Source organism: Carcharodon carcharias, chromosome 1 (assembly GCF_017639515.1).
Source record: "Carcharodon carcharias isolate sCarCar2 chromosome 1, sCarCar2.pri, whole genome shotgun sequence".
Taxonomy (NCBI): Eukaryota; Metazoa; Chordata; class Chondrichthyes; order Lamniformes; family Lamnidae; genus Carcharodon; species Carcharodon carcharias.
This window is the reverse complement of record NC_054467.1, coordinates 86,981,665-87,005,665: the sequence shown is the minus strand read 5'-3', so window position 1 is coordinate 87,005,665 and position 24,001 is coordinate 86,981,665. Positions and strand designations below refer to the sequence as shown.

Genomic DNA, 24,001 nt, shown 5'->3' with positions numbered 1-24,001 from the left:
TATGACTGCTCCAGGACTTTGCGCTTTTTCCTGCCATTAACATGGGTTGACCGCTCCATCTTCCTTCAACGTATCTCCAAAATCTACCCTGTGGCACTGCTGAAATGTGAACCCATTCCTAATGTTGTTTCATGGACATTTTATCCTGTCCGATATCTTCTCCTCCCTGCATGGTCATCTTGTGTAGCTCAGGGTTCCATTATTTACAAGTACTTGGATAAGTCTTTTTTTCTTCAAATTTCTATTAAATAAACCATTAAAGAACGTTTATGGAAGCTGAATCATAGCTACAAAAACAGTTATGAGGGACATGATTCATTCATGCCAAAACTGTTATCTGGTAAACCTTTTAAATGAGGTACATATATAACCTGGAATCAGATGCTTCTACACGTTTGAATTTACAGATCAGCTTTGAAGAGACATTTTCATGCCTGAGCAGGAAAATTGAATGTGATCAATACAGGAGTCTAAGAATAGAATGATGTTTTTGCAGTGGTAAGGTATATTTCAAAGCATCAATTGCCCTTTAGTGTCTTACAAATAAAATATCGTACTAATGTTATTCCCCCTGAAAACAGATGGTCACATTCTTGTGGATTTACTGTTGGGCTTTGGGTGGAATCTTTAAGATATAACTAATTTCCTTTGACACAAACTTTCTGCTGCTATCTTCAATCTTGGCCCCCACCCCCCCGCCTCTCCCCCCCACCACCCCCCATCATGGTGGTCAGGTCACCTGCTCCCATACATCCGAGGAATCCATTAATTAATGAGCTATTACTGAGTGTGGGCAATTGGCAAGTTCAATTTGCCTGCGGTCACTCACATTCTGGAAAAATGTTATTTTAAATTAGATTTGGAGCTCCCAACACAGACATCTGGGCAATTTGTAAGTATGTTTACTGCCCTCCAGAGCTACTGAATCCTGGCACGCACTCACCGTGGAGCTAAATGCAGTGACAAACGTGAGCTTATTGGACTTGTACGTTTGGTAGCAGAGGTGACCCAATTTTTGTTTTGCTGGAACTACAATCATTCACATTGACCTCTGAAATCCATTGAATCAGTTCAGTGACATTTTGCAGTGAGGCACTTGCCACTTTGATATGTGTTGTATTGCATGAGCCTGTCACTTGTTGCTATTCTGATCCGGTATATGCTGCTGCATCAGAAAACGCACAATAATGAAAGGTCATCGATATGAAAAATTAACTTTCTCTCTACACTGATGCTACCAGACTGACTTAATATTTCCAGTGTTTTGTTTTTATTTCCGATTTCCAGCATCTGCAACATTTTTGCTTTTGTGTTGTGGTAATATGGAATCTAGGTGCCACAGTACACTTAAAACAACCATGGAAAGTAGGGAACATCAAGAATGGCAGCAAAAGGAAAAAAGACTTTCGGTTCACAATAAAGTGGTTAAGGGAGTGTAACTCAAAAGAATCACATATAGACCAGTTTTAATTAAAAAAATACATTCAATTTTAAACAGTTGCATTTCTACAAACTGCTGTACTTTGGATTGACAATTACCTAGCATTTTTAAAAGCTAACAGTTTAGCATTAAATGAATTGAGATCTACAGTGACAGTAAATAAATGCATTTTTCTAGATTTTATATTTTGATTTCACAAGTAATTTCACACATGAATCTAGAATTTGATGTGGAAGGTGTGAGAAAGGAAAGTAGTTGTGAGCTGTGAATAACCCACTGAATACAAAACACATTAACCAGTTGCCTGTTGAACTGCAAAGACATTCTAAAAAGACTTCACAATTAAGTATCCTATGAAAGGAGAATGGTCACTGAACTGCTAGTGGTCCTCATTCATCAAGCAGAGGTCGACCACATGCTGTGTGTCAATTCTGCCTAGGAGAAGTCTCCACCCCATGCAGAGACAAGTCTTGCATATTTAAAAACCTACAGGAAAGAGCATGTACCATTCTCTCAAAATATTCACAGCAAAACACCCCAATCAGCCTTAGGCAACTTCCCCCACTGCTTCCCTTTCTGTCACATTTATATCCAGTAAGTGGTTTGCCAGAGTGTCCTGAGGCCGTTGGCCTGTAAGGAGTTCAAGATGCTTAACATTTTTGGGTTGTTTTCAGAGGACCAAAGTAACGTATGTAGTTTGTCCAGAAATAATAACTGCATTTTGCTTATAGGTGTGGACCTTCTGCACTGTATGACAGCATTGCAGACGTCACATTGCTGGCCACTACAGGCAGGGGGTTACTCAAAAGTGGGGAGATGCAGCACCTGACTACTCCTGCAGCAGAAAGATCAGCATGTATTGTCCCCATTTCTCTACAGGCTCAGTCAATTAACGCAGTGAGTTGAGCAGTTCAGGCCAGGAAGATTTGTGTTATGTAACTGATTTCAACTAAAGCAACAAAAAAAAACTGCTGCAATTAAGGATGAGAAAATAGTGATTCATAAACCTGATTACGATCCAGCAATTCTATAGGAAATGCTGAAGGCTCGACAATATTAGATTCTGATGTGTGACATTTCCCTCCTCCACCACCCCCCACCCCCCCCATTTGATTGAATAAGCCGTCAACACTAGGCTCAGATAAAATGGAAGCACTCAAGGATAGCAAGAATATATAAACTTGTACCACAATAAAAAGAGTCAAGTGACTTTGGGAAAAAGCAAGGTCAAAACCTACCTCTAAAAACAGATCACGTTTATATTCAAGAACCACTTTAGGAAGCAATTCTGGCTCAGATGCTTGATACTGTAAAAACCACCCCCGTTTATACATTGGATAATTTTCATGGCTGCCCAAACAATGGCGAACATTGGCATGTAAGCAAATAACGGGCTGCAATGGTAGAAGGAATTATGCAGATTGCAAATGGCCAAAAAGCACAACTGCCTCAAAAGCTCATTCAATTTTATTCTCTTAAATCAGAGTAAAAGCAATAATTATGTGAACTAAAAATAAATAGAACCACATTCAAACTTGGGTAACTGTTTCAACATTTAAGTAAAACATAAGTGATAAGTGACTCTGTGGGCATCTGGCATACCTGTAAACATTTGGAGACTAAAATCTTACTTTAGCCCGAGTAACATCCTGTGCTAACACCATTACAATGCCATCAGAGATAATTTCTTAACAACTTAGAGAAGCTGAGTGAGAATACCAATACAAAATGAGCCAGTTTTCTTCTCCTCTCACAGGTTTCGGTGCAGGTTAATGAGCCTCCAGTATCTTGGTCATATGGCCATTTTCCATGTTTGAGCCATGTGGGCAGCTGACTATGGAGGAGATCATAATGCAGCTCACTACTGTTCCCACCTCATGACTACATGGGCACGCTTTCGAGCAGAAGCTAGGACATTGCGATAAGAACAGAAAGTTGGAATGATGTTTCTCTACCCCAGCGCTTACTATTGCCCCAACTAAGATCATGTAACTCAGTGCAGTCTAGGGTCTAATTGTCACCTTATAGAACCTGCCTATGTGAATTATGAAAAAAATCACATCTCTCCTATTTTGTTGGAATTTTCATATCCAACAAGGACAGGTTCAATCATCCATATTCACAAACCACTTACAAACATTTGTAACAATCTGACAAAATTCAAAAAGGTATTTTTGAAAATTGTTTGTGGACATGAACAAAAAACTTTGCCAAGTTTCTACTTTAAACAGTTTCACAAACCAAAATTCTGGGTCTATGTTTAAAATTATACACTTAAAATGATTATCCAACCACACTTATTTCAATGCATCTAAGCAGCTCCAATGTCAGAAGAGAATCATGGAAGTAGACGTATGGCTTTTAAATCATTACATCAAAGCAATGAGAATATACTGCAAACCCTAATTTACACAATTCATAGAAAGTTCAGAAAGTCAACACACATCACTGTATTATTTAAAAGTATGATTGTGAAAATCTCTCTGGCAACAGCAAACAGTATCTATATTCAGTATAAAACCATTAAAATTCTTCAAAGTATAAAAAAACCCGGAAACGGAAAGAATATACGAAATGGTATGAGCATCTTCAGTCTTCGTCAGAGAAATGTATATGCTTCCCAGCTTTGTGCATCTTGGCCACGATTATTTTTTCAGCCTTGACAATCAACTGCAACACAAAGAGGTTTTAACAGCTTATTTCTTTTTCTCAGTTCAGTTAGCAAGAAAAAAAAATGACTTAAAAACAAAATATCACAATTGTTGGGTTGAGCACTTTTCTTTTGAATGCACTCAATATGCTGAAAAGAACTATATTTTTGACAACTACCTTCTCCATGCCCCGTTTTTTGTCCCGTGGTCGGTTTAGTTTTGCTTGTCTATCCACTAAAATCTTCTGCCAATAGCGTTGTTCACTGTCACCTTTTGAAAGAATGAAAACAAATGCAAGAAATCATATTAGAATTCAGTTTTGCTGAAAGGTCATCAAACTGAACATTTCTCTCTACATAGATGCTCCCTGACCTGCCAAGTGTTTCCATTATTTTCTGTTCTATATTCGAATTAAATTCTTTCTTTGGTTGTTGGGCAATTTTCTATCTTTCTTTCAGCTGAAGATATAGCCTTTATTGGCTTGCTTCCCATACCCGACCAAATTTTATTTGTGCGACCCTGGATAGTGAAGGTCAGCAGGTGACAAGAGTATTAAGTTATAGTTTCTCCTCATCTGGTCCTCACTCAGTGGCCTTCGGTCTATCTACACAGTCATACTTACTCCATGGGGGGCCAGTGAAACCAAGTGTTGGAAACATTACTCATTTTCCACTCAAACTGCCCTTGGGTACTGGCACTATTTGCAGTCCCTATGGCTTGTCTGAGAACTAAGCTAACTCAGTATAGACCAGGAGTTATTACACTACTCATATAAAAGAAAAATACTGTAGATGCTGGAAATCTGAAACAAAAACAGAAAATGCTGGAAAAATTCAGCAGGTTTAGCAGCATCTGTGGAGGGAGAAACAGAGTTAAGGTTTAGAGTCCATACGTATGACTCTTCTTCAAATCTGAAGAAGGTGGCTGCTAGACCTGCAGAGTTTTTCCAGCATTTTCTGTTTTTATTATTACACTACTTATTGCCTTAAGTAGCTACTCCACTTGGGAACATTTTACATTTTAATTATAGGGTTTTACAACATAGCTTTTTATTAACATATCTCAGTAACTTTGCAAATGTTGATTTCTATGTTTAGTGCAGCCTATGGTGTACTATTTTCATCCCCCCACCTCAAAAATGAGATATTGCCTCTGAAGGACCTACAGGAGGAGAACACGAAGGTGATCCTGTGTGCTTTGAGCTATGGACACAGATTTTGTTCCTTGGGTTTGGATTCACTAGAAGTGTAGACTTAGATTTGTGGTCGGATTCATGATTTTAAAATTATCAAGGACATCAATAATCTCCAAGTAGATAAGATTGTTTGAAGCAATGGGGCTGGGAAAATTTATGAACCACCCATTTAAATGGAAAAAGCAAGGAGTCAGGCTGGATATGTGGAAGTTTTACTTTTGTCATCAATACATGGAACAGCAAAATGAAGGTGTTAGTGAGGACTGCTTCCTTGTACTCCTTTAAGAGGGTGTTAAGACAAAAAACATGAAGATAGCAGAAAGAAGAAAATATTTCATGTTAATATCTAATCTAATTTGGGAACTATTGGCGTTTGCCTGATTGACTTTGGAAGCACCTTCAACAAACTGACAGCAGTGGTTCAAGAAGGCAGCTCACCACCAGTTTCTTAAAGGTAACTAGGGGTGGGGAATAAATGCTGGCCTCATCAGCAACATCCACATCCTGTGAAAGAAGGGAAAAAAGCATCCAGTTCCCAGTTAAAAAATAACCTTTCCATTTTAAAAGATTGCAGCTGTGTAGTGCCCTTTGCAATAAAACATTGTAAACTACAGTGACTTTTACACAGGAAAATGCAAGCAGTATTTTGCACCAGAAATATCCCCCAGCCACAAACGCTCCAATTCTTCAATATATATTGCCCATTATGACAATATACATAAGTGTGGAGCCAACTTTATATATATGTGGGTGTTACCTACTTCTACCTCTGATGTGTCACCCATGAATCCCCTACTATCTGTTGCCAAGGTCTTCTGCCATTAAGTGATGGATAAGCTTGAATAACATGAAGCATAAAATTGGATAGATCAGAGCAATCCAATTTGCCTTCTTCCGATATTCTTGGAATTTAGTTCCAAATCCCACATCCCTTCCTAGGTGCACAATCAATCTCAGCCTAATAAAGCATAACCCAGGAGCTGCAGTTGCATCCAAACTGAGTTCAAACACCCAGATCTTCACCAAAATTGCATGCTTCCATCACTCAGATCATTTGTCTCTCCACTTAACTCCTGTTGTCACTGAAACTCTATCTTTGTTCTTTGACTCGACTTTACAATTCCTTTCTTTCTGGCCTCCCAAATTGCACCTACATAAACTCCTCCAAAGCTCTCACATCTTGCGCAACATCCTACTCATCTATCATCCAGATCTTTGAAAGTGTTTTTTGGCATTAGTCATTCATATCAAAATATTTGACTCTGCTTTCATATTGCTCAATGATCTTGTCCCTGCTACCTCTGGACTCTCCTCCAGCTCCATATCTCCATCTGCTCGCTGAATTGTGGTTAACAGAGCATTCAACTAAGCCTAAACCCTTCCTCCACTATCATTAGCAAGCAGGCTTAAAGCTATCTTCTGTGCAAACTCCCCCCTGCATTTTGTAACACACCTCATGATTCCTTATCTAGTGCAACAGTTCATGCAACATCTTGTTAAATGTCTTTTGAAAATCCAAAGAGTCCATATCCACTGTCTCCTTTTTATCTACCCTATCCCAACTGGGCTATGTATTAAATGGGACCTGGGTATGGGACAAAAGGAGGAGAGATTGTTAGAGGCAATGCAAATAGAACTGGACACAGAACTATGCAAAGGGACTAATTGAGCCAAATCTCAGCATATTTTTGACCTGATGTTTGAGAAATCTCTCCCATCCCCCCATCTTCCACATCATGACAACAAATTAGGAGAGACAACATTATCTGTTGGAAATCTTGCCAATTCTGCAACACCTGTTCCCAATAACTGAATCAGTCCGTGTACATATGCAGCAAGACCTAAACAACATTCAGGCTTGGGCAGATAAGTGGCAAGTAACATTCATGCCACATAAGTGCCAGGCAATGACCATTTCAATAAGATGGAATCTAGCCATCTCCCTTGACAATTATTGACACTGCCACACTGAATCCCCCACTATCAATATCCTGGGGTTAGCATTAACCAGAAAGTGAACTGGACCAACCATATAAATACTGTGGCTACAAGAGCAAGTCAGAGGTCAGAGGCTGGGAATATTGCAGAGAGTAACTCACCTCCTGATTTCCCAAAGCCTGTCCACCATCCACATGGCACAAATCAGGAGTGTGATGGAATACTTTCCACTTGCCTGGATGAGTGCAGCCCCAACATCACATAAGAAGCTAGACACCATCTAAGACAAAGCAGCCCGTTTGATTGAGACCCCATCCACCACCTTAAATTTACACGCTCTCCACCACTGATACACAGTGGCAGAAGCGTGTATCGTCTACAAGGTGCAGCAATTCACCAAGGCTCCTCTGACAGCACCAACCAAACCCATAACCTCTATCACCTAGAAAGACAAGTCCAGCAAACGCGTGGGAATATCACCACTTGCAAGTTTCCCTCCAAGCCACACACCATCCTGATTTGGAATTATATCGCGTGCTTTCACTATTGCTGGTTTAAAATCGTGGAACTCCCTTCCTAACGGCACTGTTGGCGTAACTACATCACATGGACTGCAGTGGTTGAAGGTGGCTCACCATCACCCTTGTCAAGACCAATTAGACTTGGGCAATAAACGCTGGCCTGGCCAATGGAGCCCACATTCCTTGAAAAATTAAAAAAACTCATCAGGACCACATCCTGAAGGAACTGGGTTCCATACCTTCAGCAAATGATAAGTTCTTAGTTTCAACAGAACCTAAATGATATTATTTTCTACCGTAAGCCTTCTTTGGCTGAAGTAGCACGCCGAATAGCATAGTGGAAAGTTATCACTGAATTGCTGCCTTTTCTTTGGGGCAGACTGCGCCATATGATATTGGAAATTCCACACAAATTAATCTGATTGTAATGCAAAAGTGGGTTAAAATAATAACCAGTGCAGTAACCCATGAGCAAAATTTTTTACAGCTAAATGGTCAGAGGTCTAGGCACAGGTAAAAGTTTTCTAAAGCATTTGCCAGTGGTCATTTTTCTTATGTTTATAAATGCCACCACTTTTCTAGCTATACAGCACGAGAGGTCAGGTTGAGTGTTGCTGTCCACCATCTTTAATCGAGATAAATGCTAAAAATCACATGATAATTCTCTCTCCAACAGCATATATTCCTTTATACATCTGGAGAGATGCATAGTTTCCATTCAGCACGATCCCACAGCAGACAGTGGAGATAAGCGCCTCAACATAGTAAGTGGTTTAAACCACCTACTTCGCAGCAGCCTCCTTTCTCCTCTCTCTATGACCCAACCTCCCATGCTCCCCCAACAGACAATTCGTTCCATAATTATGTATTTTTCATTATGTCAGACAGTAAAATATTAGAAATTCTTTGAAAAAGGCTAAATTATACCTTAATACACTATAGTGCACTTTGGAGAACAACTCCCAACTTATGACAATAAAATAACAAAGATATTTTCTTACATGTAGTTCCATATTTGAACAGATATTGAAAGTTAACGAAAACGGACCTGAGAGAAGGTCAAGTTTCCAGTTGTACTTGCTCTGTATCTCTCGTTGTGCCCTCATCACAGTTTGGGCATCTGCAGGGGTTTTAAACCGAGCATGTCCCTCGGTATCTCCTTCAAGGAGGTCCACATACAAAACCTCAGATGTCTCCATCAAGGCATCCTTCACACAAAAAGTAAACAGTTTATTAGTCAGGAGCAATCAAAAATGTTTGAAATAGGATACCATTGAACAATGGAATCACAGTACTGGAATATTTTCTGTCCCACACCCGCCCTCATCAATTTTATTCTTTTTTCTATCCTATTCTCTCGAGACTTACATTATTGCTGAAGTATCTCACCAAGTGATCATGTACCAAATGTTCATCCAGCCAGTCAATGTTGACAAGTTGTACAGCAGTTATCTAAATGAAGCTTTCGTCACCCTAGGTCATGAGCTCAGGGTGCTGCTAAAACATGGCTACTGCTGCCCACTTAATATTAGCTAACCCATCCCAGACTAGAATCAAGCTCTGTAGTTTACTTTGTCTGTATTGTCACCTGGGGCTCTAAATGCTTAAGGAGTTATTGGAGAAGTTACTATGGTGGACTTCCATTAAGTAAACCAAGTGCTTCTCCGCCGATGCTGTCTGACCTGCTGAGTTTTTCCAGATAATTCTGTTTTTGCTTCTTCCTTGTGTTGGTGGGCTAAACAATCAATCATCAGGCTGTCACAGACGACCCTTGCACTGATATCCATTATGTTCAATTAAGGGAGTGGTGGGATGATACCCAGCAGCAAGAACCTCACCTGATCCTACCTTCCTAGCTCAGGGACCTTGAGGTCAACAGCAGTAACCTCATTTCTATCTGGCTGAGATCAAAAAATTCTTACTTTCTGGTCGATATGCCCAGTTATATCCCAAACAGGTATTCATCACGTGTGAACTTTGTCAGGGACTGGTAAGCTATCCAACTGCAGGAAGCATCACATCTCAGTTCAATTTTCCCCTCAACCAGCATTTATACATGTGAACTTTCAGTACAGGTCAATGGTGAGCGATCAGGAATGAAAATACTGACAATTTTCCAGATCTGTTTTACGACAACTGTGACCCTTGCCAAGACTGACCAACTCAAAGAGCTGGGAATAAACATCTAGGACCTTCTCTGCCTACGTAGTTCAGTAGGGTGGGCATTGTATTTATACAGAGTTGCTAGGATAAGATATGGAGTTTAAAAGCTTTTTTTTTTAATTTTAAGAAAAATTTGTTTAATTTGTAACAAAAAAACTTTGGAATTAGACTATAGGTTTCTAAAGAAGGTTGACCTAAAGGGCTGCATAGCCTTTACAATCAGAAATTACTTTTTTGACCATCAGCCTGATTAGCTCTCGGTCAGACATTTTAAAGGGACAAAATACAAATGAGAGGGCATTTTGTAAATCAGACTTAATGGTGGGTGGAGGGGTTTTTTAATATATACTTTCCTTGTACTGGAAAGAAAGAATATTTCTGAAGCCCACATTAAACTCCTAACCTAAAAATTGAAATATCCATTTAGCCAGGGAAAAAAGATTCAATAGCAAGAAAACCACGCTGGCACATACAGAATATTACAGTGTGACGGGCTGCCCCGAGAACTGGTTTAAAAAAAAAAAATAGCTCGAGGACACACATTTACCTTGATCCGTTTCCTGCCCAGCAGGGGCTCAGTACTGGTGATCTTCACAATGACTCCACTCACAAACTGAGGCCCCAGGGTGTTAACCTTCAAAGAGGACTGGGCTCCTTCATCGTTAACCCTTGCTTTAGTATTAGAGAACAATACAGTCTGCATCAATAGCTTTGAAATTCAAGATATTTTACACTAACACATTCATTCAAGGAAATCTAACATTCCACCCCCATCCCAAGCACAATTTCAAAGCCTTTTGTCTTTCAAAAGAATTTGCATACTAATTGACTTACATCTTCCAGTTGATTCCCCCTTAGAGAATGTAAATTCTTAAAACTCTTAAAATTAATCTTGAATGCTCCCATGGTTCTGAATTAATTTAACCAGTGAGTATAGCGGAGGCTTACAAGCCTAGGGGTTCTCAGTTTTGACCCTGGTCTATGTAGAGTTATCTGATCTCATGTCAGCAGTGGTGTCGGTGCTGCAATTTGTGTCAATGTCCTAGAATTTTTTGGGGGGTGGTATAACACTGGTCCCAATTTCCATCTAGAAATCATTTAGAAGGATGTGCATGAGAAATCTTTCTCACGCAGCGAGTGGTTCAAGTCTGAAATACACTGTCCCAGAGTGTGGTGGAGCAGGTTCAATTGAAGAATTCAAAATGAAATTAGACTTATCTGAAAAAGAAGAATGTGCAAGGTTACGGGGAGAATGGCACTAGGTGAATTGCTCATTTGGAGAGCTGGCGTAGACATGATGGGCCAAATGACTTTGTACTGTAACAATTCTGTGATTCTGTATGTGTGCAGACATATAAACACATAAGGCAAGGTCAGGTTTAGGCTTGCTTGTTGTGCCCTCTGCCTAATTGGGCAATGTTCAAAGTATATACTATCAAGGCTCATGCATGAAGTGACAAGGTATCTGATGGCAATTGTCATCTGTAGAGCCAAAATCCAGCGAAGAGTTGTTGACAACAACTTAGCTTTACATACTGTCTTTAATGTGGTAGAATGTCCCAAGGTACTTCACAGGGGCATTATAGAACAAAATATGACATACAGCTAGTTAAGGCACCATCAGAGCAGAGCTTGGTCAAAGAAATAGGTTTTAAGGAACATCATAAAAGGAGGAAAATGAGGTAGAGAGGCCGAGAGATTTAGGGAGGGAGTTCCAGAGCTTAAGGCGTTATCAGCTGAAGGCATGGCCACTGATGGAGATTAAAATCGGGATACTCAAGGAGGTCAGAATTGGAGGTGTGCAGATATCTCAGTGCAATGGGGCCGGAGGTGATTCCAGAGATAGGAAGTAAACAACTACATGAGGAGAGAAAATTAGCTTAATATTGAATTTATCCAACTGCATAACTGCTGGTGGCACCCTGGATGCCAGCAGCTATGCCACAAAGCAAATAAGGCTGTTGTGCACACACAGCGACCACAGTTTGCAAAAAAAAAGCAGCAGCAAAACGATGTAACATGGAGTTCAATTCTGAGTTAGGAATTTGGAATGGTCCATGCAGACAAGTATTAGAAAATTGCATAAATGACACAGTGCAGTCATGTGTAGCAGCAATTGGCATCAGCAGAATCTGAATTTACATGGGTAAACTCTGCCACAGCTGCTTCTGGATGCTCAGTAGAAAACTAATTAGTTTGGTAAATATTGTTAGGAGTGATGAACATCATTCCATGTACAGGGTTGGAATCCGTAGGGATTGCTGAATAATTGATCCTTTTCCTTTTTTTAAAGTTTGCTTATTTTTAGTTGGTTCCAACAAGGCACCCTCTAAACTCATCCAGCTCTACCAACCCCCTCCCAGCCAAAATCTCTTTTCCCCAGAATCTGGCCTTTGTGTAATACTCTCCTTTCATCTTCCATCAATTGCTGTGACTTCAGTTGCCTAAACCTCGCTACCTTTAAGAAGTTCCTTAAAAGCTGCCACTTTGGCCAAGTTTGTGCTCACAGCTGCTGATATCTCTTTATTTAGCTTGATGTCAGTATTTTCTCATAATGCCTTGGTTAAGTGCCTTGGGATATTTTTCTATGATTAAATCATTATATAAACGTGACCTGATGTTGACTACTCCAGAACTCTTCCCATATTTATTAAGTTCGTCCCAGAAGCTTTAACTTGATGTGCTGAGGCTTTTTTTCGCATTTATTTTGGCAGGTATGCAATAAGTTGGACAACCTTGTCTCTAATAGTGAATGCAGCTAAATTCAGCAGTTACAGCCCTGAACATTTGCAGGTACTTGCCTCTACAACCCAGCCATGGCAGACATAAAGCTCAGAATATGATTGTGTATGTTCCAATGCCCAGCCTCCTGCTAACATAAATACCCTAACAGCCTTATTTGCTTTGTGGCATTGCTGCTGGCATCCAGGGTGCCACCAGCAGTTAGATAAATTCAACATTAAGCTAATTTTCTCTCCTCACGTAGATGTTTACTTCCTATCTCTGGAATCACCTCCAGTGGTGTACAACATAACAGCATGCTCAATTTTGTCTGATACATTCTTATCAAACCTTGACGTGCAAATGAAACAAGTGATCATGTTTAGCCTGGATCAAGATAACTCCTCTGAGTTCAAAAGATAAACTAACCGGAATTAAATTTAATCTACCAAAAAGAGATGAGTTTCGCCAATTTTAGTTAAGTAGTTTTGGATTTCCTATCATTCCTTTCTCAATATATTCCTCAAATTCCAGACACAACTTGCTGCAAGTTTACTGAGCCAAATAAATGAAACATTGCAACTCAACTAAAAATAAAAAAAATGTAAGCATTCTTCTCATCATTTTACAGGGATGTTGCTTCATTTCTGTTGACTTCGCAGCTGGGACTGAGTAGTGCAAATGGAGTGGATAAATGGTTGAATTTTAAATAAAGCCTCTTCAATTAAAGCAGTTAATTAATATTGTCAGCCTTTCAAAAATCCAATGAGTACACATGTAAACAACGTATTGTGGACATTTGCCTGGATGATATCAGTTAAGATCAAATAGGGATTGGAAAGACAATGGTATTTTCCTTTGAACAGGGAGCGAGAGGAAGGAAAAGTTTTTTTTACCCCTTTGGTAACCAGTTGGTTAATCAAATTCCGTTTACACAACACTCCCTCAAAAGGAACCAAAAAGGTTCACTTTGATAACTGTGATTACATAAGATGAAAAGTTTGAATTCCTTTCTGGCTAAAAAAGATTCCCAAATTTGTCTTGAAGACATAATGTAGAGGTACAATAGGAAAGGCAGTACTTTGGCCCACTGGGCATTGTTTGAGGAGTCCAGTAGTGTCAGAAAGCTATTTTGCATCGGCGATATCACAGCTGGGCTCGATCCCACCCTTTTCGCAATTTAAGTAGGTTCCAACAAGGTTCACTGGAGAATGAATAGAAACAGGATTTTCCCTTCCCTCACCCAGGCCGACAAGGGGCCAAATACAGCAATGTCAACTCCTGCCCAGTTATCACAGCACAGACCAGGAATTAACCCAAAAGATATTCTTGACTGTATCAATTTGACGTACATGATGCAGTGCCTTTACCCATTAAGTCTTGAGGAGAACTTATTTAGCTTTTTTAGGGTAAAAACAATGCATCGAACAAAATTCACCCAGAGCCATCATTGGAGAAATGTTGCAAGTAATGTGTAAAATCAGCAAGAGTGGCACAAACAAGCCCATTCACAGACACTGATTAAAACCAAAATGTGCGATTAGTGATGCACTGCAAGTCTGATCATCTGCTATGTACAAAACTACTGTCTTGTTCTTTGTGATTGAACATACATTTGAAGGAAGGGGCTACATAGTGTTTTTTTTAGTGTGTCAGTGTTTCACAGCCAATGAAGTATTTTTAAGATATCGCCATTTGAATGTTAGAAAACATAGCAGTTAATGTTAGAAAACATTGTACGCAGCAAGAGGGATATGTTGGACAGGGTACTAGAACCGTCCTGCTCTTGCATATAATTGCATGGGATCTTTTACATCTGCCCGAGAGGACAGAAAGGGACTCAGTTTGTTGTCCCACCTGAAACATGGCATTGCTGGCAATGCAACACACCTTTCAGTAATACGTTGGAGTGTCAGCCAAAATCTTGTGCTCAGGTTGCTGAAGTGGGGTGGAGGGGTGGACTTGTAGTTCATCTCCATATATCTCTGTGCTCCTTCAAGCAAGCTCTGCTCTTCTGATTTCCATTGTAATCCCATTCCACGAAATCCTGCTTAAACTGCAGATCTTTCAGCTTTGCCTCCCCAAACCCTTTGTTTTACTAAGTTTTCTCTTACTAAGACTTAGTAAGAGAGAGTATTCTCTTTCTCTTCTGACAGAGTATTCTCTCAGAATACTCAAAGCCAATAATAATGCCTTTCGTCACCACCTTGAGTCTTCTACCACAGCTATTCGAGTTTGGATATTTTCACTTGTGTGAAGCACTTTGGTACATTTTATGTTAAAGATCCTAACTAAATATATTATTTCTTTGTTGAAAAAAAGCCACAAAACTGAGGAGAAGCCCTTTCAAAACAATGAAACGGAGGTTGTAACCTTCTAACAGAGTGACATTGTCTACTCAGCAGTGCAGGAGGGATCATCCTAGCAAAAAAAAAAGCAACAAAGTGTGACAGTAACTAATATAAGAAATGCTGCCATGGAGAGAACGCATTTCTGAGAGACAGCTCAGGTTATGAGGCAGAGGTGAGCAAGGGAGATTTCAGGGTCTCATACCAACGGGCATCTTCTGTCAAGTGGAGCAAGACAGGATGGAAACATTCCAGTGCCCAGGTCCCCTCAATCTGTTACAGAGCTAGGGCAGAGCACAGTTCTTAAAAATGAAACAGAGAATGCTGACAATACACAGCTGGTCAATCAACGTCTATGACATGGAAAGACAATTTACAGTTTCCGGTCTGAATCTTCAGAATCACAGATCTTACATGCTGAGTGTATTGCCAGCAGCAGGACTAACATGGCACAAAAATATCCCTGCAGCAACTGCTTCTGGAAAGAATAGCTCTATCATCTTACAGTGTGCCCCTCTCAATGCCAGTTACAACTCCCTCATTGAACCACAAGCTGTTCAAACAAAGTGCAGCTGGGCATCACTAAGAGGATATTGTTATTCCCTGAAAAACAAAAAAAACTGAGGATGCTGGAAATCCAAAACAAAAAATAAAAAATACCTGGAAAAACTCAGCAGGTCTGGCAGCATCGGCAGAGAAGAGTACAGTTGACCTTTCGAGTCCTCATGACCCTTCGACAGAGTTCAACAAACGTCAACTGTACTCTTCTCCGCCGATGCTGCCTGACCTGCTGAGTTTTTCCAGGTATTTTTTATTTATTGTTATTCCCTTAGTTGAAAGAGGTCCTCAAGCATATGAATATAATGTTGCAAACTTATATCAAAATACTAACATTGAGGCAATTTCCAAAGAAATTGAGTGTTCACTCTACAGATTGCGTTCAAGATTTAGTTTTTCCATCAGTAAAGGCAATTGTAAAATTGCACCACAATTACCATTCTAGTTAACACCTCCCTTAACACTTCTCTCACTGTCTAGAGAGATAATGGCACTATTTCACATTCCTCAAACTTCTAAATTAGCTGGAATTATTCATCACTCAAGTTAAACTACTGCAGTTTTAATTAAGTTGTTGCGATCTGTTGGCTTTTGATAAAGACTTTCACAGTTTAATATATGTTAACTATTGTATCCTGCCACTAAACAAAACCAATCCAGTTAATTTCCCATGCGGATTTTTGAAAATGGTCAGACCACCTTTAGAATATTGTGAGCAATTTTGGGCCCCATAACTCAGGAAGGATGTTCTGGCCCCGGAGAAGGTCCAGAGGAGGTTCACGAGAACGATCCCAGGAATGAAAGGCTTAACATATGAGGAACATTTGAGGACTCTGGGTCTGCACGCGATGGAGATTAGAAGGATGAGGGGGGATCCGATTGAAACTTACAGAATACTGAAAGGCCTGGATAAGAGTGGACGTGGGGAAGATGTTTCCATTAGTAGGAAAGACTAGGACCCGAGGGCACAGCCTCAGAGTAAAGGGAAGACCTTTTAGAACAGAGATGAGGAGAAACTTCTTTAGCCAGAGAGTGATGAATCTATGGAATTCATTGCCACAGAAGGCTGTGGAGGCCAGGTCATTGAGTGTATTTAAGACCGAGATAGATAGGTTCTTGATTGGTAAGGGGGTCAAAGGTTATGGGGAGAAGGTGGGAGAATGGCGTTGAGAAACTTATCAGCCATGATTGAATGGCAGAGTAGATGCGATGGGCTGAATGGCCTAATTTCTGCTCCTATGTCTTATGGTCTTGATATTGGTCTCTAGCTTAAATTTTAAGGCTGTGTTTGCTGGCAATGCTATGCATGTGTAGTAGTATGCTGATGACAGGCCTGGGTTAACGACTGCCATGTTTATAAGGGGCAATGAGCAGCAAGGTGCATGTGTGGTTATCACTGGCAGCAGGAGGACAGAATGCTGTGAATTTCTATCCTGGGCTGAGATATTTTACTGCAGTCGTGCTTGTCAATGTTTCCAAACTCTGTCTCACAATCTCAGTAATGCAATTAGATTGTGGGTTGCTGTGAGTGTTAAGACTATACTGCCTCTCCTCATTCTTTCCCCTTCTTCCACTCGGAGTTCCAGGTTGCAGGCTCCAGCAGTGGCATCACTGGGTTTCTGTGCATGTGTGGACCAGTGCGCAGGCGGGTATCGGTGGCCATCTTGCGTGGCCATATTGTGTTGGCAGGAGACACATTGTAAATATAAACACCTAAATATTAGCTATGCATGCCATCGATTTATGCTGAAAATTAAGCAAACAGACTAACACCTGAATATGGGAATAAAGCATTTCAGTTGCTGCGGCCCCATTTTGTTTTCCTGAAGGGTAAACATGCATGAGGTGGAAATGGTGCCTTTAACCAAGAGTCTGCTTTCCCAGTCCGGTCAGAAGATCCATCAAATTGTAACAACGAGCTCACTACAAAACTGGTCCTGACTTTCATGACAAGTATGGAAATGCTATCCTTGTGGGAGGATTAGCATTCCATGTTACAGTCTGGAGTTATGTTACAACACAGACTGGGCTCATATGGACGTGTCACTTATTGGTAAGATAACCCCTCAAAACAGGAGGAAAGATTAGAGGAATGAACCAAGTGTTTGCAAGAAATTGAGCACAGATGGGCTGGACTACAAATTTGCTTCTAGGCTCATGGCTTCTGCTGCACTGATTACCTCCGTAAAATTGGGTCTCATAGTAAATCAATAAATTATAGAAACTTTAAATAAGTTACAGATTTATGCAGTGCAACTGAAGTCACTTGGCAATCAGAGGCCACTGGTCCCTCTGAACTCATGTTCTTTTGGCAGAACGCAGGCAGGGCAGCATTAGCAATAGTAAATCACTGCACATGAACATAATTACACCTATTACACCGATTTGGTGACTTTATGTTTCTGGATACAATCCTCCCTAACTGGGTGGCCCAAGATCTATCTACCAACAGTTTGTCCAAATACTGCCAGCAGTAGCTGCTTAGCCTCACCATCAGAAGTGCTTTCCCTTGAGTAAAGTGAACAGAGGTACCTATTGAGATGGGTCTCATCACAGCCAGTACTACTTATAGCAGCAAAGTTGCATTATAAATGCAGAAAGATGTTTCAATTTGATTAACACATCCCAGTATTTACTTGTGATTTAATTCATTAGTTCTTCCTATTGTGAAAAGTCTTTGCTTTCATATCCTGATACTTAGAGTTAATCATATAACATACTTTGTGCAGTGTGCATGATATACTGCACTGGTGATCACTTTACCAAGTGGGCTTTTATTTTGGTCAAATCCTGGGCTGGGAGGTGGGAAATGGTCCTTAATTGGTCACTTAAATGGCTCCATTTGCCTCTTGACAAGCAGTCGATCTGCCAACCTTCCTGTCATTGGCAAAATGGCATGGCAGCAGGAAGAATTCAAGCGCCATCCCAACACTTTCCTGCCTTTCAGCCCTGTCCTCATCCTGGCATAGTCCATTATCGTGATTTTTCCCTTCGTGTGGGGAGTGCTTCACCATGACTCATTATTTTCCCCAGGTGTTATTGGCAAATTTGGGGAACCCAGTACAGAGGGAATAGCGCCACCAGATCTCTCAAAGTACATTACAACCAATGAAGTACTTCTGAAGTGTAGTCACTGTTCTAACGAAGCCACAGGCATAAATAGCTAACCTGACACTACGCTCTGCTCTCATGTTTTTCCAGAATGAAAATAAATTCAAGAATGTACAAATAATCGCTCCAGATTTTTAAAATATGATTAAAGTTTCTATGACGACACATGTTTTTGTATTAATATATTCACAAAACTAACCTTTATTGTTTTCAAGTTCCTGTTTGTTTTTGTCAGTCACCTCCATAATCTCTCCATCATTTTGCTGTTTGATTTGTAACATAGTTTTCTTTAAGCTGGACATGCTGGACTTCTGCAGTGTTAAGTACTCTTGTTTCAAATCCATCCAATCTTTTCTAACAAAACAGAACAGTTATGTGGATATTTTATCGGTCGTCTTAACAATGGATTGTCACAACACTTTTACTGTGAAATACATCCCCTTATACCTTCTCTGCTGAACTGCTCCATGGATAGCTGTAGTTTTAGTTTCTCACCCATCATCCCCTTTTGTTTTAATGGATAAATCTTGTGAGTGAGCAATGGTGGACCATTTGACCGGGCAGAGTCAAGATGGCAACTGATACCTATGGATCCAGACAACGACAAGCAGAAAGAACCCTTACTAAGGTTGCCATCATTTTCTAAGTTCAAAATATGCAAGAGGGAAAGGGGGAGAACAGGGAATGACAAAGCGAGTCAAGTTCTAACCTTTTCTTTGCTAATTGGTAAAATTCACTGAAAAAATCTAAACGCCTAATGCCTCCACCTAAAAGGACACATAGGAAAATGGAAAAACTTATTTCAGTTTTTAAAAAAGGTGTTTGGTGACTGATTAACTTGAGTAATTTCTAGTCAACATACTGTCAAAAACCATTTAAAACTGGGTATTTGGCAATTCTTAAGCATGGCCATTTTCCTATGCTTTGGTGCCCTGGGATGTAGCAAACTAAAAAAAAAAATTACTGTTCGCTTGTGTGCACTTAACTTATACAGCATTGCATCAAGTCACAAAGAACTTTTGCCTACTGGGAGGCTTCCCATCACAAATATATTTGGAAATTCATTTTGAAATAAGGATTGGCAAAAGCAAAGCAAAGAAAACATGACAAATAAGGACAATTGTAATGTTTCAAAGTCTGATACCTAGATAAATAATCATCATGAATATTTTTGCAAGAACATGACATCCTTGCATTTATATATGCCACAGCACAAAAGTATCTCAAGATATTTCACTTAAATTATTGAATTCAGTAGCTTCCATCATGTCGGAAAACACAGCAGACATTTTTCACACATCATTTCACAAACCAGAAACAAGATTAATAATGAGTTTAAAATATCCTCCGTGGGATTTGCTGAGTGAGAATTATGGAACAGGCCACCAGGAGAGCTTCCTGGCTTTCTCCAAATAGTCCAATACTATAATTAATGTCCATCAGAGCATGAGAACAGATTATTGGGACACTGATTCGATATCTCAGCAGGATACAGTACATATGAAAATGCAATTTAGATATGGGGGGCTCAAATCTCGGAAAAGCCTTCTAATCCAGAGACAAAAGTACTACCACTGAACTAAGATAATAAAGTTTTCTTTTTTTAAAGATAATTCACAGAGAATGTCATTACTGGCAAAGTCGCCATTCATAGCCTGTGCTTACATGGCCATGTTTTGTTTTATTCTATTCATTCACCGAATGTGGGCTTCGCTGGCTCGGCCAACATTTATTGCCCATCCTTAATTGCCCTTGAGAACGTGCGATGAGCTGCCTTTTTGAACCGCTGCAGTCCATGTGCTGTAGGTACACCCACAGTGCTGTTAGGGAGTTCCAGGATTCTAAACCAGTGACAGTGAAGGAATGGTGATATATTTCTAAGTCAGGATGGTGTGTGGCTTGGAGGGGAACTTCCAGATGGTGGTGTTCCCATCTCTCTGCTGCCCTTGTCTTTCTAGGTGGTTCATGGGTTTGGATGGTGCTGTCGAATGAGCCTTGGTGAATTCCTGAGTGCATCCTGTAGATGGTACACACTGCTGCTACTGTGCGTCAGTGGTGCAGGCAGTGAATGTTTGTGGATGTTGTGCCAATCAATCAGGCTGCTTCTTCCTGGATTGTGTTAGGCTTCTTGAGTGTTTTGGGAGCTGCCCTCGTCCAGGCAAGTGGGGAGTATTCCATCACACATATGGCGGTGATGATGAGCCATCTTCCTGAAACAGTGCAGTCAGCGTGGCAAGGGTATTCATAATTTTGACCTAGCAATGAAAGGACAGCAATATATATCCAAGTCAGGATGGTAACTGATTTGGAAGTATGTGTGTTTCCATGCACCTGCTGCTCTTGTCCTGCCTGGTAGAAGTTGCAAGTTTGCGAGTTGCTGTTGAAAAAGCTTTGGCAACTTGCTGTTGTGCATACTGAAGATAGAACACACTCCTGATACAGTTTTCTGGTGGTGGTGAGAGTGGATGTTTAAGGTACAGAATGGATTGCCAATTGCTTTATCCAGGGTGCATTGAGCTTCAAGTTTTGTTGCAGCTGCATCCATCCATGCAAGTTGAGAGTATTTCATCACACAGCTAACATGCCTAATAGACAATATAGGCTTTAGGGTAGTCAAGCAGTGAGTGCTTCGCAGCAGAATACCCGGCTTACCTGCTCCATTTATACCAGTCGGACAATGCTACTGTGTTCATGCTAGGAAGTGAAAATTTAATCCATGAGTTTGGAATGCACCTACATACAAAAATTCTGAAAACACTGCCAGGCTTCAGTGATATAGTCCTTTGCGCCACACCACTTGTATAACTGATCAGAAATTGAGATGTGCAGGAAATATATTGCAATGTTTTGATGAAACATGCATTTACTTTATTATATGAACTACAACAAAATTATTAGAAAACATTGAGCATGACGGCCTAGGAACGGCCAACATCTGTTTAGAAAGAACCCGTTCTGCAATTTACACTGTCAGACTACTTTGCTATCTCTTCTTCTAAAGATGCACAAGAATGCACCTGAAATGCTGTAATCTGCAGGGTTACAGACCAAACGCTGGAATGTGGAATAAGGCTGAGTGACTCGTTTCTTGGCCAGCACAGATACGATGGCCAAGTGGCCTCTTCCTGTGCTGTAAGCTTTCTATCATTCTAATGGCTGGGGCTGACTCCAAGACTGCTGTCCATCTGATAAAAAAAGATTGGTCATTGCTTATTGTCTCCTTATAGCACCATGAAGGAAACTGACAACATCATATGAAAAATCATTCATTTCAACCTGTGATACTCTGCTGTGACTCAGTAGGCCTCCACTAGATTACACCAGGTATTGATCTTTCAAAAAGAGATTAGCTTTTGGACAATACAATTTGTTTAATCAGTACTATGGAGTGCCCTTGTTTTGATATTCATCATTAATGCATTGTTTACTTATTTTTAATTTAATCTACAATTCTTGAAACTAACAACTTGAATTCCATATTTTTAATGTATGTTACCTGCTCCTGCTGAAAACTAGTTGTGTCAAAATTGAAAATTTAAAGATTAAAAAAAATGAACTGGCAGATCCCAGGTTTGAATTTTAGTCCATGTTAATGCAAATAATTTGGGACAGGGGAATAGATATAAGAATTGGCTTCCACACCCTTCTGGATGGGGAGTTCTCCCAATCTAATCACCACTGCTGGGGGAACTTAGGGGCATGTGAACAGGAACATGAAGGGAGAACAGAATTTAGCTCAGCTGTGATGCTTCTGCAGTCAAATAGACTGGTGGCACCAACTGACGACACTGGCATAAGAAAATAGCCACTTAGTGAAGTAAAGGAAGATACTGACCCACTTATCACAGAGGAGATGGTGGGGGGAGGCAGAGGGAGGTGGTGATGGTGGGGTGAAAACTAAGAAAAGATAAAATCAAATCCTGGGCCACCACCAGTTTATAGCAGCCTTGATTATTTTTGACACCTAAAAGGTGGTCTTACCTTTGGTGCTTCTGTAACTTGGATTGCAGGATAGCAATGGTCCAGTTTCCTCATGTTTTATATTGCTAAAGCTAACTCCTGTATCTCAATTGCAGCACAAAGAATTGAATGGTTTAGGGTATATAAATGCAAGGAGCTGGGTCACAGATGTCACTCTCCCTCACTGTATCATCTGGACTAACATTCACTGAATGTAAAACCATACGCAGTTTTACAAACCTCAACAGTAACAACCTTACTCAACTTTAATTGTAATGCATAACTAACTTTAACCAATTTTCTAATTTATATAAGATAACAATTTTGATCAAGTTTTCATTTCACAAAATATCAGGATACCACAAAACGGTTTCATTCCAAATTAATTATTTTAAAAACAGCTGTTAAAAAGGTTTCTCCTCAGAAATGTTTAAAGTTTGTACTTTAAAAAGATTACAAATGAATCTTCAAACTCAAAACAGCCCCCTGCTTTCAATAATTAACTGCAAATGTTCAGAACAATATCCAACAGAGCCACATTGTCTAGAGAAAAAATTGTGTGTTAATACTTCATTGTGCAGACTATCTTAATACCATTAAACAAAAGCAGATACTGCATTAAGAACAGTCAGTCTTCTGGTGATGGCCCAAATGCTGCCATTTACAGCTTGTTAACACGCCGGCACCACCCACTGAGGCAAACAGGTTTAGATACATCACCTAAACAATAGAAATTCAAATGCCCAGCCCCTTTAGAAAAGGTGCCTCATTAAAATCACTTTACCTGGAAGAAATATAAATATCAGCAAGTGAGAAGCTAAAAGAATCATTTAGCTGGGCCTGAGAAGAAAAAGCAGGAGCATGGAAGCAAGGACGACTTGAGTGCAAGTATACAAGCTTTGGCAATTCTGATGTTTGACTTTTCTAACTTCTCTTGGTGTTAAGTTGGTTTGCTTCCAATCATTGAAAGTAATTTTTGCCGTCGTGAAATTTCAGTTAGTTGTGAAATGTGTCTCCTGTTACATCAACATGGAAGCCTTTCTGTGAACTTGAGTAAGTGCTTTTATGTTGAAGTGGTAGTGGACACTTCATTCTCTGCCACTGTTTGTGATTTTAAAAATTTCTTAAAATGCTGTGGAAGAGCCGACATTGGCATTCACAACTGTTTTTCAGGAAAAGCTTTTATTTCTGCAAGTGCTCTTATTGAACTAATAGGGATTTTCATTTTTCTGTAAGGAACTTTTGTAATGGCAAGACTGCTAAAAATGGGTTCATACAAAAGCTGCTACATTGGGGAGTAATTGTCTACTCTAATGCTTTTAACATGGAAACTTTCTGTAACTGAAAAGAAGTGCTTCTGTGTTAGGGGCACTAGAGCAAGAGAAAAGCAGTTT

At 40.0% G+C, this 24,001-nt stretch overlaps 1 protein-coding gene across 7 annotated transcripts in view; it reads right to left on the bottom strand.

Annotated features, from left to right (window-relative positions):
- Positions 1-2,893: 2,893 nt before the first annotated feature.
- The window catches only part of larp7 (La ribonucleoprotein 7, transcriptional regulator), a 34,434-nt gene continuing 13,326 nt past the window's right edge, over positions 2,894-24,001 (bottom strand). For 5 of the 7 annotated variants that reach the window (XM_041192707.1, XM_041192715.1, XM_041192733.1 and 2 more), the window contains exons 9-13: positions 18,847-19,001; positions 10,457-10,581; positions 8,795-8,954; positions 4,271-4,362; positions 2,894-4,111 (exon numbers count right to left, since the gene is read on the bottom strand). In XM_041192707.1, coding sequence (XP_041048641.1) covers positions 4,031-4,111; positions 4,271-4,362; positions 8,795-8,954; positions 10,457-10,581; positions 18,847-19,001 — 613 coding nt within the window. In that variant the 3' untranslated portion in view covers positions 2,894-4,030. Of the gene's footprint in view, positions 4,112-4,270; positions 4,363-8,747; positions 8,955-10,456; positions 10,582-18,846; positions 19,002-24,001 lie in introns of all 7 variants that reach the window. The other 2 variants (XR_005943644.1, XM_041192755.1) reach the window with 2 other exon arrangements.